Source organism: Globicephala melas, chromosome 12 (assembly GCF_963455315.2).
Source record: "Globicephala melas chromosome 12, mGloMel1.2, whole genome shotgun sequence".
Classification (NCBI taxonomy): Eukaryota; Metazoa; Chordata; class Mammalia; order Artiodactyla; family Delphinidae; genus Globicephala; species Globicephala melas.
Window position 1 is genome coordinate 12,962,740 of NC_083325.1, and position 17,307 is coordinate 12,980,046.

Sequence of the window (17,307 nt, forward strand, 5' to 3'; positions counted from 1 at the left end):
AGGTATATGTATAGCTGATTCACTTTACTGTACAGTAGAAACTAACACAACATTGTAAAGCAACTATACTCCAATAAAAATTAAAAATATATATATACACATATACATATATGTATATTACACTTCCTATTTATTTTTAATTATTTTTTTTTTTTTTGCGGTACACGGGCCTCTCACTGCTGTGGCCTCTCCCACCGTGGAGCGCAGGCTCCGGACGCACAGGCTCAGCGGCCATGGCCCACGGGCCCAGCCGCTCCGCAGCATGTGGGATCTTCACAGACCAGGGCACGAACCCGTGTCCCCTGCATCGGCAGGCGGACTCTCAACCACTGTGCCACCAGGGAAGTCCTACACTTCCTATTTTTTAAAAAGAAACCTGGTATAGCTCTTTCTAATGACTCTCTTGGCTCTGATGCAGCAAATCTTCTTGAATCCCTTTCTGTTATATCTGGATCATTCCTTCCTTTCTAAGTTAAGGTTTGAACTCTGACTATTGGATTCTGGACAGGTTTCTGTCACTTGATGGCATGGGGACAGGGGACAGTTCTCATACAACCTTGGTCTGGGGACCCAAGAGTTGCTTTCCTTTCTCTGTCTGTATGTGGGTTCACACAACCTATGTGGTTACGAGAACTGCTCCAATAGAAGGATAGCCCTGGGGTTCAGATTATTACCTCAAAATCACTTTGGATCTGGAAATTCTCACTTCTACAAGAAGCACCCTCTTGACAGTTGGATTTATAAGTTTCACCAATTTTCCTTTATCACCCATGTCTTGTTTTCATGAATTTTTCTTTCATCACCCATGTTTTGTTAAAGGAGAATCAGAACTGGGCAGTAGTTAAGTGGTGTAAACAGGTTTTGTCCAGGACAATTGCAATAGGGGAAAAGAGACCTCAGTACCGAGGTTCAGTTCTGAATATAGACAGCATGGACAAGAAGTGTGGCTACAAACTCTGTGGATGAAAAATTACTAAGAGGAAACATCAGGGGTAAGGGGATGGGATGGTCTGGCTAAATCACCCTAACAGAAGTCTTGTTGAAGGAGTCTTGATGAAGACATCACCTGGGGGACGGTGGAAGATGAGGAACCTGATTAGGTATTGGGGATGGAGGATGGGGGATTCTTGCTAAATTGACTTAACAGGATTCTTGCTAAAATTGGATAATGCAGAGACAAACATGGAATCCAAGTCTGTATAGCACAGGGAACTATACTCAATACTGTGTAATAACCTATGATGGAAAAGAATCTGAAAAAGAAGATATATATGTATAACTGAATCACTTTGCAGTACTCTTGAAACTAACAACATTGTAAATTAACTATACTTCAATCAAAAAAGAGTTTTTGCAGAAAAACAAAAACAAAACAAAAAATCAGGGTTGAAGAAGGGTTCAGGGGAGCCTGAGTAGAGTTTGGACAAGGAGAGAATCTTAGTTAGTTAATTAGTTACTTAGTTAGTTTTATTTCCTATCAGGTTCACTGGGGAGAGTGCTGTGCCAGGTGAGGACAGGGGAACTCTCTCAGCGTCAGGGGAGGAGCAGGGATTGGGGGTGGGGAGACCTGTGATCAGCTTGATCTGTGAGATATAAGGTGAGTGAGGGTGCAGTCAGTGTTTCCCTAAAGAATTGTGAACCCTCATAAAAAGATGAGAGGTGAAGAGCAAAGCCCTGCCTTTAATCCTGGAAGGGTTATGAGAGAACATGATGCTCAGAGCCATTGCAGCCCTCTTGAGTCCATGAGGCATTAAGCCCAAGATCAAAAAACCAATGAGGTGAAGGTGGCCAAGCAAATATATGGAAAGAAACCAGGACGTTTCTGCTGTCACTGAGCTGCTGCAGCAACTCTACAAGCTCCAAACCTCAGGCTTCTTATTATTGCTTAAACTTTTGTTATCATTTTTTAATTTGCTTCTAAATTTATTCTAATTTATACAGAAAAGGCAGGTAAAAGGAAGAGGCTGGCGGGAACTTAGATCTACTCTTTAGTAGAGGAGAGTCATTATCAACATGTGTGTGAGTGCTGGTGGGGATTTGGAGGCATAAAGGCAGGAAGCATAATAAGTAATGCTGTCCCAGGCATGTCATGCTATGCCCATGGCTAGAGAAACCCAAACCACTTTGGAGAGTTCACGAATTCTACTCTTTCCCTATCTTTACTTCTCTTTTTATATCTTTAGGATGAAACAGCCTCTTGTTCTCCTTAATCCCTCCATCCTCCAGGGGTCATTCAAATAGAATTGTGGGGCTTCCCTGGTGGCGCAGTGGTTGGGAGTCCGCCTGCCGATGCAGGGGACACGGGTTCGTGCCCCGGTCCGGGAAGATCCCACATGCCGCGGAGCGGCTGGGCCCGTGAGCCATGGCCGCTGAGCCTGCGCGTCCGGAGCTTGTGCTCCGCAGCAGGAGAGGCCATGACAGTGAGAGGCCTGCATACCGCAAAAAAAAAAAAAAAAAAAAAAGAATTGTGGTCAAGAAACAGGAAAAGTTGGAAAAGACCAAGTCTGTGGAATATATGAGTCTCCTCAACACCAAAATTTTGTCCCAGGTTTTCCCTCCATTCTCAGCTGTTCCTGCAGGGGAGACGCTGACTCATCCTGCCATCTCCTATCAGGGTGCCATCTGAGGATATACAAAGAAAAATTAATGCTCGATTCCTGGGATGGAAAGCAGGAAGATGGTTCTGGATTCAGGATTCACAGCATGGAGGAGTCCAGAGTGAATTCTGAGAGGGGCTATGCGTGTGGGAAGAAAGAACTTAGACCCCAGACCTACGGCCACAGCCTTAGGAGCTGGAAGGTGAGGCCACTGGTCAAAGAGCCTCGGGGATCTGAGTTGATTCTCATCAGGAAGTCCATTTCAACAGTGGACATGCCTGCTTGTCTCTCTTGATCGATGTCTCCACGTGGTCCCCGGAACAATGGCTGTCAGATCCCTCAGTGGAGGTTGGATGGATCCCTCTGGATGAAATAGGCTTTACCCAGGGGTGTGTGTGAGCTTGAAAGTGAGACCCCATTCAGAAAGCATATGGGTTGGTGATCAATAGAATAAAATAACAGATGAGCATAGGAATTCCTGAAGAGTTTATACCCATTGTACTAACATCTTCTAAACTTCAGGAGTTTCCCACTTACAGTCAATCTACTCTGTAGCTGTTGAAATCTAACATCTTGTGTGATTCTGGGCTGGCTAAGAAGAAAAGTATCACAGGAGAGCTAGTTCTTGCCTTTTTCTCCAAGTGTGGTTAGGATAGAAAAGTTCCCTCCTAAATATTTGTTTTCTTTACAAGGGTTGCAGACCCCATCTCAGATCAGAAACCCCACAGCCACAGAGGGCTACCTGAATCCTTTCTTTAGTGCCTCTTCTTTTGCATCCCTCCCCTGTCTGCTGCACCAGCACACCCTCTGCCCAGTCTCTCTGTATGGGTCTGATGCACTCCCCAGTTTCTGAGCACTTCCTACCAGGATGTTACTGCAGACTCAGGGGCAGTTCCTCTGGAGCCTGGCTTTCTGGATAGCAGGTCAGCAGGGAGGCTGTGGGGCAAGACCAGATTAGTAAACCCTCTCTCTTAAGTGAACATGCATGCTCTGTGCATGTCCCCTGCTGTGCACCATGAATGCCACTTTATTATTTTAATTTTTAGCAGTGAGTGGAGACATCATCCTGACCCAGATGCCCAGACATCAGGACAGAGAGTCACCATTTCCTATCAAGCCAGTGCCGATGTACACAGAGAAATATCTGGATCCGAATAAAACCCGGACAAAGGTTTGAGCCCTTTGTATCTCACATCTCTACCTTGGCCCCTGCTGTCCCAGCCCAGCAAAGCAGCAGGGGAAGTAGAACCTACTAAGCCTTTAGCGTCAGCTCCCTGGAGCCTGGGGACTCCGGGCAGTGTTACTGCAGGCATGACTGCAGGTAGCCAAACCACAGTGGTGCAGCCTGTGCAAAAAAACTCCTGCTGCCCTAGGGCCTGAGTTTCTAAGGAACCTGCTTGCCACTAGGCAGCCAGTATCCTGTACCAGAGAGATGCAGCTCACGTGGAGCTCCTGAGTGAAAATACACATTCTTTTCCAGGTGGATGTAGCGGTTGCTGTTGGTACCCTCAGGCTTTCCACTTCCGTGCGCCTCTGCTGACTTCCTAAACCCCCATCTGTTCCTCACTGCTCACTCTGAATAAGGGGGAAACAGCTGTGCCTGCATGTGTTGTAGGCCAGAGGGCCTGGAATGAGCACCTCCTAGGACAGCCCTCAACAGAAGGAGGTGCGTAAATACCTCAGCGCCCTCACATCTCAGGTGGAATAACTCAGGGACATTCACCTTGTTTCCACGGTGGGGTTGAGGTCCAGTCAGCCTCAACAGCAACAGGCCTGCTGATGTGTGCTGTCACGGTCCATCTTCTCTTCCCTCCTCCCCTGGCAGTGCTCCCTGCACCTCTCATGTATGCTGCCTGCATGGACATCCTTGCCACTGGCGACTCAACCTGACCATAGGCAAGTTCTTATTCTTGGAAGGCATCTCTGCTCTGGATTTTTTCCATTTCTCCTTTACTGATGAATAGGAAAATTAAGGAAACATTTAATTTCCCCTTACCAATCTCTCTTAGATTAGATTTAAGCAGTAAATTTTTTCTTCTGTGGCACTAAATCAGAGGGACCTCTGCACAGACAGTTATGCCCTATGAATTCCTCATTAGAGGAGTCTCTCAATCCCTAAGACCCGCAGACTAGAGGGCCCCTGAGTCTCAGATTCCTCCCAGCTTCATGGCTTCACATATCTGTGTATTGCTCCCCGTTCTCTCTTCCTCCTAGCCATGTGCTTTCCGATGTTCATTTAGGGGAGAACTAATTTATGTTCTGGCGATATTAGAGGGGTTGAAGATCTGAATTATGTCACCCCGCAGTTGCCAAAGATGTCCACATCCAAATCTCTGGAACTTGTGAATGTCACCTTCTATGGCAAAAGGATCTTCGCGGTTGTGATTAAGTTAAAGATCTAAGGGGATATTACGCTGCATTACCTGGTGAGGTGGTGCTAAGTCATCACAGGGGTCTTTATAATAGGGATGTTGGAGGGTTAGAGTTATAGAGAGGAGAAATGATGATGGAAAGAAAGGCCAGAGGGATGTGAGGAAAAGGCCACGGGCCAAGGAAAGAGAGTGGCATCTAAAAGCTGGAAAAGGCTGGGAACAAGTCATTCCATTTCGCTGCCACAAGGAACATAGTGCTGTCGGCCCCTGATTGCCAACCAGGGAGACCCACCCAGACTTCCCACTCACAGAACTGCAAGGTAATAAGCTTCAATTATTTGAAGCCAATAAGGTCGTGGTCATTTTTTATAGCAGGGAAGTTATATGAGGAGAGGAAACATCTACTGCCTCTCTGGGTGAATAGATATTCTCTGTTCTCCCAAAAATTTCTGACTTTTTATAATTTGGTGTCAATTTTGATAAGAGATGGAGAACATTTTACTGCAGGAGAAGCAGAATTTCTCTTAGGGAGAAAAGTCTCTTGGATAAGACGCCTTGCTTAGGGCTTCCCTGGTGGCGCAGTGGTTGAGAGTCCGCCTGCCGAGGCAGGGGACGCGGGTTCGTGCCCTGGTCCGGGAGGATCCCACGTGCCGCGGAGCGGCTGGGCCCGTGAGCCATGGCCGCTGAGCCTGCGCATCCGGAGCCTGTGCTCCGCAACGGGAGAGGCCACGACAGGGAGAGGCCCGTGTACCGCAAATAAATAAATAAAGATGCTTGCTTAGCTCTTGTACAACCTGGGTATCTGAGAGCCTGGGGTTAGTTCCCAAAGCACATGTGAAAAGGGGGAGGTTGTTGTTATCTTTTTTCTTTATTTTTATATTACGCTGGATTATCTGGGGAGGATTTTTATATTTTATATTTATATATTTATAAATATATTTATATTTTATATTTATAATATTTTTATATTACGCTGGATTATCTGGGGAGGATTTTTATATTTTATATTTATATATTTATAAATATATTTATATTTTATATTTATAATATTTTTATATTACGCTGGATTATCTGGGGAGGTTTTTTATATTTTATATTTATAAATATATTTATAATTTATATTTATAATATTTTTATATTATGCTGGATTATCTGGGGAGGTTTTTTATATTTTTATATTTATATATTTATAAATATATTTATATTTTATATTTATAATATTTTTATATTATGCTGGATTATCTGGGGAGGTTTTTTATATTTTTATATTTTATATTTATATAAATATAAATATATTTATATTTTATATTTATAATATTTTTATATTACGCTGGATTATCTGGGGAGGTTTTTTATATTTTTATATTTTATATTTATATAAATATAAATATATTTATATTTTATATTTATAATATTTTTATATTACGCTGGATTATCTGGGGAGGTTTTTTATATTTTATATTTATAAATATATTTATAATTTATATTTATAATATTTTTATATTATGCTGGATTATCTGGGGAGGTTTTTTATATTTTTATATTTATATATTTATAAATATATTTATATTTTATTTTTATATTTATATTTTATATTTATAATATTTTTATATTACACTGGATTATCTGGGGAGGTTTTTTATATTTTTATATTTTATATTTATATAAATATAAATATATTTATATTTTATATTTATAATATTTTTATATTATGCTGGATTATCTGGGGAGGTTGAATTGCTTTATAGGACACACACAACCTTAGCAGGGAGAGACAGAGGTGGAGAAATGGGAAGGACACGTGGAGATGAGGAAGCAATCGAGGCAATGCAAGAAGTGCCTCTTGTCACTGGAATAATGTCACTGAGCGTTTGCAAAGGTTTGGAGAGCGTTGTGCTTTATAGGAGAAACCGCTGAGGGCTGAGTTTAAGGTGAAGGTCAGCATGGTGTGGGGCAGGAGCCCCAGGGAGCTGTAATGTAACAAGGTCCTTCTGGTTTTGTCTTTTCTCCTACTTCATAGGCCATGAGCTCATTTATGGGATGGATGTGGCCTCATGGAAGGAGCAGATTTAATGTCACACAGATCTGACTTTGAATCCCAGCCCAGCACCCGCTGACCATGTGACATTGGCCAAACCACACATGCCCTCTGATGAACTCTTCTCTTATCTGTGCAATAGATCACTACACATGTAAAGGGGTGTTGTGAGGGTTAACTAGATGATGCACCACAAAGTGTGTGTGTTTGTGTGTGTGTGTATATATATTGTGTGAAGAGTACCCAGGTGGTCTATTTTATGCACCCTTGAATATTTTAGAATGAGGGTGCTATGGAAGTTATTACTAGCCATATATTATCATTTCTACTGAAAGTCATCAATATTATTCCACAAAATAAATACATCCCTCACTGTAGCCTGTGACGTTTCATGTGCATTTTTTCTACCGTAAAATCTCTTTTCCAGAGATTTTTCTTTTCTTTATTTTTCATGAGGAAAAGGGATTTTGAGGGAAGGAGGTGGGGAAGACTATTAGCTTTCCCAGGCAGCAGATGGGGCAGTGTTCACTGCTCATGCTACTTCCCTCTTCCCTAGAGCATCATAGGACCCTTCTTCCCCTCGTCTCCAGAGCCAGGGGTGAGGCTCCCACAAGAATCACCCAAGGGGCAGACTGAACTCCCTTTTTATGCCTCTGTTTTCTAGGCTTTCCCAAACTTTGGAAAAAGTCTGACTCTGTTTTGAATGCTAGGGAATTCCTAAATTTAGATAGATGAGAATCTCAGTTTCCAGTGCTCAGGGCATTTCTTATCAAGAAGGGGATAATTACTGAGGAGCTGTCACCAGACCACAGGCACTGTGTGTAAACCCAGCCTTCACCCTCCTTTCCTGTGTCCCGCAGAGCCTGTCCCATTCCCTGCAGGGCTGGTAGTCTCAGAGCAGTGAGTTTGGTTCACTGACCTCATATCTGGTGGTCAGTGTTGGCTGTTGGCTGAGGGGCCTCAGTTCTCTTCCACATGGCCTCTCATCCTCCAATAGGCTAGATCAGCTTTCTTATATCCAAGAGGGAAGGTGGAAGCTGCAAGGTACTTGAGACCTAGACTCCAGAACTGGCACAGGGTTCCTGTCATCACATTCTGTTTGTCAAAGTGAGACCCTAGACCCAACTTGATTCAAGACATGATGAATTAGACTGCAGTCTCAATCGGAGTAACATATTTTCTGATCTACCATAATTGTCTTATAACTTTAATTATTAATTATAAGTTTAACAAACATAAAAGACCCCAAATAGCCAAAGCAATCTTCGGAAAGAAAAACATGGAGCTGGAGGAATTAGGCTCCCTGACTTCAGACTATACTACAAAGTTACAGTCATCAAAACAGTATGGTACTGACATAAAAAAAAACAGACACATAGATCAGTGGAACAGGATAGAAAGCCCAGAAATAAACCTATGCAACTATGGTCAATTAATCTATGACAAAGGAGGCAAGAACATACAATGAAGAAAAGACAGTCTCTTCAATAAGTCATCCTGGGAAAACTGGACAGCTACATGGAAAAGAATAATACTAGAGCATTCTCTAACACCAAACAGAAAAATAAACTCAAAATTGATTAATGACCTAAATGTAAGACCAGATACTATAAAACTCGTAGAGGAAAACATAGGCAGATCACTCTTTGACATAAATTGCACTATCTTTTTTGATCCACCTTCTAGAATAATGAAAATAAAAATAAACAAATGGGACCTAATTAAACTTAAAAGCTTCTGCACAGCAAAGGAAACCATCAACAAAACAAAAAGACAACTCTCAGAATGGGAGACAATATTTGCAAATGAAGCGACTGACAAGAGATTAATCTCCAAAATATTCAATCTACTCATGCAGTTCTATGTCAAAAAAACAAACGTCCCAATCAAAAAATGGGCAGAAGATCTAAATAGACATTTTTCCAAAGAAGAAATACAGATGGCCAAAAAGCACATGAAAACATACTCAATATCACTAATTATCAGAGAAATCCAAATGAAAACTACAAGTTATCACCTCACACCAGTCAGAATGGCCATCATCATAAAGTCTACAAACAATAAATACTGGAGAGGGTGTGGAGAAAAGGGAACCCTCCTACACTTTTGGTGGGAAAGTAAATTAGTACAACCATTATGGAGAACAGTATGAAGGTTCCTTAAAAAACTAAACCGAGAACTACCATGTGATCCAGCAATCCCACTCCTGGGCATATATCCAGAGAAAACCATAATCCAAAAATATATATGCACTCCAGTGTTCATTGCAGCAGTGTTTACAATAGCCAGGACATGGAAGCAACCTAAATGTCCATCAAAAGAGTAATGGATAAAGAAGAAGTGGTACATATATACAATGGAACATTACTTAGTCATAAAAAAGAATGAAATAATGTCATTTGCATCAACATGGATGGACCTAGAGATTATCATACTAAGTGAAGTAATTCAGACAGAGAAAGACAAATATCATATGATATCACTTATATGTGGAACCTCAAAAAATGGTACAAATGAACTTATTTACAAAACAGAAATAGAGTTATGGATATAGAAAGCAAAATTGTGGTTACCAGGGTGGAAAAGGGGGAAGGCAGGGATAAATTGGGAGACTGGTATTGATACATGCGCACTACTATATATAAAATAGAAAACTAATAAGGACCTACTGTATAGCACAGGGAACTCTACTCAATACTCTGTAATGACCTATATGGGAAAAGAATTTTAAAAAGAGTATATATATATATATATATATATATATGATTCATTTTGCTATACACCTGAAACTAACACATTGTAAATCAACTATATTCCAATAAAAATTTTTAAAAAAAAGCAACTTAATGGTTACCAAAGGGGAAAGGGAGGTGGGGCAAGGGATACACTGAGATTGGGATTAACATATGCACACTACTTTATATAAAATAGATAACCTACAAGGATCTACTGTATAGCTCGGGGAACTGTACTCAATATTTTTTTATAACCTATAAGGGAAGAGTTTCATATATGTATATATATGTCACTGTGCTGTGCACCTGAAATTAACATGATATTTTACATTAATTATATTTCAGTTATAAAAAGGCCAACGATACTACAGTATAACCACATCCTAATTAACCTAATTATATCTACAATGAATATTTTCCAAATAATGTCATATGCTGAGGTTCTGGGGGCTAAAACTTCAATATAAGTTTAGGGAAACAGTATTGAACTAATAATAGAGCATAAAAACAGTTCTTAAGTTAAAACATGTTAAAAGATTCCTATAAAAGTAGCTTTAATATTTATAACAATTTCTCCGTTTTGCTTCAGATTTGTTTGTATTTCTTTCAGGTGCTTATCTTTTGACTTCTTTCACTACATGGTTGATTAGAGGGCTGGAATTTCAGGATAGGAGGCTGCTACCTAGCAGAAACACCTATTTGTCTTGGTACCTTCATTAGCCAGGAGTAAAACCCAGAATCTTTTTGCTACTATCATTAAAAAAAAAAAAAAAAAAAAAACAGGTCAAGGAAAGCAAAAACTTTAAGAAATAGATAAAATGAAAGAGTAAATAATATTTTGAACAGTGAAATATGGAACATGTGTAATTCTACTTGTACCTCTACACCATGGCTTATCTCCGTTAACGAGATTATTGCCATAGGGTTCAGAGTTTAAAGATGAACATAATTTTTGCTCGGTTATTTTTTCAGCATTGTTTCAAGATTTTATTCTTGAATATTTCCCAGAGAATATTCAGACCAGATGTTCTTGTGGAATCTTACATAGTATCGTATTAGTTAATTTGTCTTGGTCAATTAAGTCTGACTTTGGATTTAACTTATCCAAACTTTAATAAGATGGCAAAGTCAACTTTTTCAACTTCTCCAAGGTTTTATTTTCAAGACAAAAGCAATTTGACATTGGCACTATGTTTCAGGAGCTGTTCAATTCAACATGACCTGCACCAGGCTGGCACATGAGAATAGTCGTGTTGTTTCCCTATTTAATGAAAGCTGGTGTGACAGACTGATGCCCTGAGCAGTGGTGGTCTGGAACTCTGTTCCATAATGACCATTCTTAAATAAAAGCCCAGGAATGTGTCAATGATAGACATAGGCTACACTGAGACGTTAAAATAAAGGATCCAGGGCTTCCCTGGTGGCGCAGTGGTTGAGAGTCCGCCTGCCGATGCAGGGGACACGGGTTTGTGCCCCGGTCCGGGAAGATCCCACATGCCGCGGAGCGGCTGGGCCCATGAGCCATGGCCGCTGAGCCTGCGCATCTGGCGCCTGTGCTCCACAACGGGAGAGGCCACAACAGTGAGAGGCCCGCATACTGCAAAAAAGGGGAAAAAAATAAATAAAAAAAAATAAAGGATACAGTCATTGCTTTTCTCAGAAAGGGCATCTCCTTTTGAAATGTAGACTCATGGCTGTGGCTTCCAACATATTGGCCAGTGAGAACCTTAGGTCCTCACACAGAGCTGACAAGACCCAGGAAACCCTGCAGGACCTGGTTCTACCAGGTGAGAAAGAGTCAACAGGAGATGAGTTTTTCTAAGCACCACTCAGAAAAAATAATATAAAATCGTTGTTTTTTCATTATGTTCCATCATCCCAAGTGAATTTTTTCCTTTGATTAATCTGACATATATATGTGTATATGTGTGTGTGTGTGTGTGTGTGTGTGTGTGTGTGTACAAAACATATATATAGAGAGAGAGAGAGAGAGACAGAGAGACAGTGAGAGAGAGGGACAGAGACAGAAAGAGACAGAGAGAGATAGAGAGACAGAGACATAGAACTATGATAGATTATTCACCAGAGTAAAACAACTGGTTTTCAGGTATTTCATTTTACTGTCAAGTTCTTGTGATTTAAGTGGTCTTTGAAATATAATTCATGAGGTCTCAGGAAAAGACCAGTTCTAACATCTGTTTCTAACATTCTTAAACAGGTAACCTGGGAACTGCACTTACCTGACAGCTCTTGAAACAGCTTAACTCTGTGCAGTTATTTGGAGAAAGTTCTGATGGTCAGTACTAGTGGGGAAGGAGCTGTTCTCTTATCTAGATCAGCCTGGAAGAATCAGAGCAAAATGACTGTTCCCCTCCCGGATATTGACCCTGGACACACATGTCTTCACTTCAGGGTCTCGTGTGCTTTCTTAGAGCCGCAGGCCACGTACACTGGGTTCTTGAAATCAATCCGGACTTTCACAGTGGAATTCTTCTTCCCACTATTCCAAGAAGTATGGATTTTAGATGTTCATTTTATTCCAAACACAGAAGGCCTTTATTTCACTTTGCTCAAAGTTGGGCCCCTCCCTCCCTCCCCCTGGCTCTTTCCACACAGCTGTCCCCCCTCCCCCACCAGGGGATTTGCATGTTGTTCCCGAGGGAGGACCTTCCCCTGCAAGTGTGAGATAAAAGCTCAGCTCCAGTCGTGCTCTGACTTATCAGGACTCATCAATTGCAGCTTCTGAAAATGGGGTTCCCTGCTCAGCTCTTGGGCCTCCTCATGCTCTGGGTCCCAGGTAAGGATGGAGGGGAGATGAGAAGGAGGGTGGGAGGGTGAGCTCTGGGAGCACCACCACTGCTTTTCATGTGTCTTTGTCCACATGTTAGATGCATACCATACCCTCTGCAAAAGACATGTGATGTTTAGTGATATGAGAATGAGGATGAATCTGGAAGGAACAAGCAGTGTCTGTCCTCTGGTGAAGATGGTGGCATAGAAAGAGTGGTCAAGTGTACATGACGTCTAGAGACCTCTTTGCATTGTAAATCTTGGGTTCTTTTTGCAATTGGGTATTTTGGGTATTCTTCGGAATCAAAAAGAAAAAAAAAATTAGCCTGACGTCAATAACAGAAGACAAATTCTGAAACTGTTTCATAAATTTTGTCCAGAACTTTGTTGTTTTCTTTCATTATTTTAGGATCCAGTGGGGATATTGTGCTGACCCAGACTCCACTCTCCCTGTCTGTCATCCCTGGAGACCCGGCCTCCATCTCCTGCAGATCCAGTCAGAGCCTCCAAGATAGTGACGGAGACACTTACTTGAATTGGTACCTGCAGAAACCAGGCCAGTCTCCACAGCTTCTGATCTATGGAGCTTCCAACCGGGCCTCTGGGGTCCCAGACAGGTTCACTGGCAGTGGGTCAGGGACAGATTTCACACTAAAAATCAGCAGGGTGGAGGCTGAGGACGCTGGAGTTTATTACTGCCAGCAAGACATGGAAGATCCGCCCACAGTGGTACAGCCCTGAACACAAACACCCCTCTCCGAGTGGCCCAGCTGCCCACATATGTTGACTGTCTGGGGAGCAGGCAGGCAGATTCTCTGAGTCAGTGTAAGAGGAAGATGTTAGAGAATCAGGGGAGTAGTTTGAAGCTGAGTCCTCTGGACCATGAAAGCCTCCTCTACTCCTCAGACATCACAGGTTAAGGCCCCATCAGCTGCAGAGCCTTCCCTGACAGAACCAGCAGGAGAATGGAAGGGTCTAAGTGCCCTCTGAGCAAACAGACCTGAGGAAGGAGAGGTGAGTGAAAGCGCATCCGACTTCTCCCTCCCTCAGGTACAGGTAGGTGTCAAATAAATGTAGTCAGTGTAACAGGTGGACAACTGAGGCAGATTTATAGCAACATAATGGGTTTAGCAGTTTTTGATATATTTTTTAAGATAACATGTCATAATATTCAAGAATATTTTTCCCCACTTTCCCCACTTTCTGATTCTCCCTTTTACTACATATCTTCCTACCTGTTTACCATGTTCTAGACAGCAGTCTACACAGCTGTCCCCAGGGGGAGTTAGCTGAGAACATCAATAAGACTTTGGGGTTATGAGTGTCTAAATAGTCAATTGTAAGTCCATAGTCCCTACAATATCCTAATGCTAAACATATCTGATTTGTCTCAATTACCTTTCACAGAAAGAAAATGTGAGATATTAAAATTCCAAAAGTACGGATTAAAAAATAAATAAACTGTAGGGCATAGAATTTACCCTGTAGAACACTGGAAGAATACAGAATGATATGAGGGGATTTTTTTCCACAAAAGTTAAGAATTTTAAAGTGCGGGAAGACTGCAGGAATGGAAACACGAAGAGAATCTAGTTGACACACACACAGTTGCTCTTTGGCTTCTATGTGGTGGGATTAAAAATGGTGGTGAGGGCTTCCCTGGTGGCGCAGTGGTTGAGAGTCCGCCTGCCGATGCAGGGGACACGGGTTCGTGCCCCGGTCCGGGAAGATCCCACGTGTCGCGGAGCGGCTGGGCCCGTGAGCCATGGCCGCTGAGCCTGCGCATCCGGAGCCTGTGCTCCGCAACGGGAGAGGCCACAACAGTGAGAGGCCCACGTACCGCAAAAAAAGAAAAAAGAAAATTACCAGATTATAATGGGAAACTCAATCACGAAGCTACTTCACTTCCAAGGCCATGTCTAGCAAGCATCCCTGACATTCTGAGAGCTGATTTTTTAACATTGTACAGTTGTTGTTTTTAATTTCCTGAGGGTGGCATCGTCTTGCCCTAGAACCCTAGAAATCTGGGTTGTGAGCTCTATTACAGTTTATAGAGTGTACACACAATATCCTTATCTATCACAGATGTATCATGCAACAACATATGTACTGGATCGTATGGCCCAAGTGACACAGCCACTTATATATCATGACCTGAACCTGATGCACAGACCTCTCCTCCCTGCGCCAACTCAGACCTGGCAGCTTTCTGTGTGAGCCACAAATGGGTGGTGTCTTGTACCCAAGTGTGGAATGTATTGTGTCAACATTCCACCGAGCCCACAAACACTCTGCCTCACCATCAGTGTAGGAGGACAAGGTTCAATTTCTTGTTCTTTACCCTGGATAACATGTGCCAGTCTGAGATGCTTCAGGCATCTGGACCCCTGCCATATCCACTGATTGGCAGCCCATGAATTTTGGTAGGATTTACATCGTATTGTCTGGAGCACGTATATTTTCACCAGTCATTTACAGTCCCGGCAATTTCTTGCCCGTCGAATCTAATGAACGTGATGCCATCAATCCAGTCCTGCATTATACGACACGCTGTGGAATGTCCAGACAATCAAAGTTTCTTCAGCCTTCACTGTGACAGAGAACAAGAGAATTAACACTGTCCTGGGGGAGAACTGAGGATGTGAACTGCTTTTACTCTAGATAAACACAAACTATACCAGAAGACTGTATTCGTTTGTGTGTTTTTATTCTCCTGCTCAGCTCTGCATGTGATCAAGCATGGACAAACCTTTTCAAAATAATGAGTATAAAGTCTCAGCTTTGAGATGAATAAGGTCCAGTGATCTGCTGTACAGCTCAGTGCCTAAAGTGACAGGACCATATAATGAACTGAATTGTTAGGAGGGGAGATTTCAGTATTATCATTAAAAATGAATAAATAAAATAAAATGGGGCTTCCCTGGTGGCGCAGTGGTTGGGAGTCCGCCTGCCGATGCAGGGGACACGGGTTCGTGTCCCGGTCCGGGAAGATCCCACATGCCGCGGAGCGGCTGGGCCCGTGAGCCATGGCCGCTGGGCCTGCGCGTCCGGAGCCTGTGCTCCGCAACGGGAGAGGCCACGACAGTGAGAGGTCCGCGTACCGCAAAAATAAATAAATAAAATAAAATAAAATAAAATAAAATAAAATAAAATATAAAATCCTAACAACAACAAAATACCCAACGGGATGTGATGAAAATTTTGAAGGAGAACGATATGTCTAAAACTTTGATTGTGGTAAAGATTTCATGAGTGTATGCATATATCCAAACTCACCAAATTGTCTATGCTAAACATGTGCAGTTTATTGCGTATAAATAAAGGTTGTAGAAAAAATCTTAACGTGTCTCAACTCTAGATCACCAGCAGAGGGAGACATAATTCACTCAGAGACAGGACAAGGGCAGCTGCTCCCCTCGCAAGCGCTCCTGACTATTTAATCCAACATGAAATACCCATAATCTGCATGTATCCTTCCTCTTACCTCTGCCTCTCAGAAGAAGGTGAGAAATCATGATAGATAATAGACAGATAGACACATAAATATAGATATAGATAAGAGCTCTTATTTCTCCCATTGTAGCAAGTCAGCCATAGTTAACATTTATAACTTTACATTTTCCACTACCCATGTTCCCACTGCCATATACAACAACACCTTCGGTGTATAGTAACTCAAATCTTTTACTCATTAATGGATTAACCAATTGGACATTTATGTATTGTGTTACTGTAATCTTCTATTAACTATTAAATTTTACTTCTGTACCTGAAAATACTAAGGGGCACTCCAAGAAATGTGCTCAGTTCAAAAGATGCATTTGAAAACTCTGCTTTAGATCTACTTCTCACCAACCTTCCAGTCATGGTTAATCCAATCTTCTGACCATTTGGCCAAACTGTTAATCACTGCTCTTGAATTAGTAAAGATCTCTGACACAGGTTGTCTCTGTGCAAGGCAAAGTGGATTAGAGCACATAACTCCAAGTCCTGCCCACTGAGATATTTTCTTCCTGCACGGTCTTACCCCACTATTCTTAAAGTGGGCTTCAATGCTATAAAAATCTACTTTGAAAAGATGAAAGCATATATGACATAAATTTGATCTGAATTATTTTCTTCTTCAATCAGTTTGCTAAAGGGAATCCACAGAAGCCTGTAGGTACAGCATGAGAGAAAAGGAGGAAGTCTGCAAGTGTTGGTGCCAAGAGAGTTTGAACAACCTACATGGGTAAATCCTGTGTGCCTGGGGGACAGAATCAAGCCCTGGCCTTAATATCCCACTTCTACCTGATGATAGAATGCTCTTTGGCATGCATATGTTTATAGACCAGTGGGTCAGTTACCACTCAATTCAGAAAGAGCAACCCAGGTCACAGGACTCCTTTTGGGCCTATAGACAGCATGTAGTCTCTACAAGGAATTAATAGCAAATCAGAACCCATATCAAAAAAAGGGAATTGGGGGCTTCCCTGGTGGCGCAGTGGTTGAGAGTCCGCCTGCCGATGCAGGGGACGCGGGTTTGTGCCCCGGTCCGGGAAGATCCCACGTGCCGCGGAGCGGCTGGGCCCGTGAGCTGTGGCCGCTGGGCCTGCGCGTCCGGAGCCTGTGCTCCGCAACGGGAGAGGCCACAACAGTGAGAGGCAAAAAAAAAAAAAAAAAAAAAAAGGGAATCGGTATCTTCAGAAGGGATTATGGCATTATTCCAATACTCTGGAGATCTGAACTGTGCTTCTCCCGCTGAGCTTTCTGTAGCCTCCATACACTGTCCCTAT

The 17,307-nt window shown here is 42.2% G+C and overlaps 1 protein-coding gene and 1 gene segment (V, D, J or C); one reads left to right on the plus strand and one right to left on the minus strand.

Annotated features, from left to right (window-relative positions):
• RPIA (ribose 5-phosphate isomerase A) overlaps positions 1-17,307 on the minus strand; it is a 162,888-nt gene that overhangs the window by 19,697 nt on the left and 125,884 nt on the right. The gene's annotated exons all lie outside the window — the stretch shown is intronic.
• Positions 12,409-14,122, plus strand: LOC115850504 (immunoglobulin kappa variable 2D-29-like). The segment is given in 2 exon segments: positions 12,409-12,539; positions 12,942-14,122. Coding segments are annotated over 2 exon segments (381 nt in total).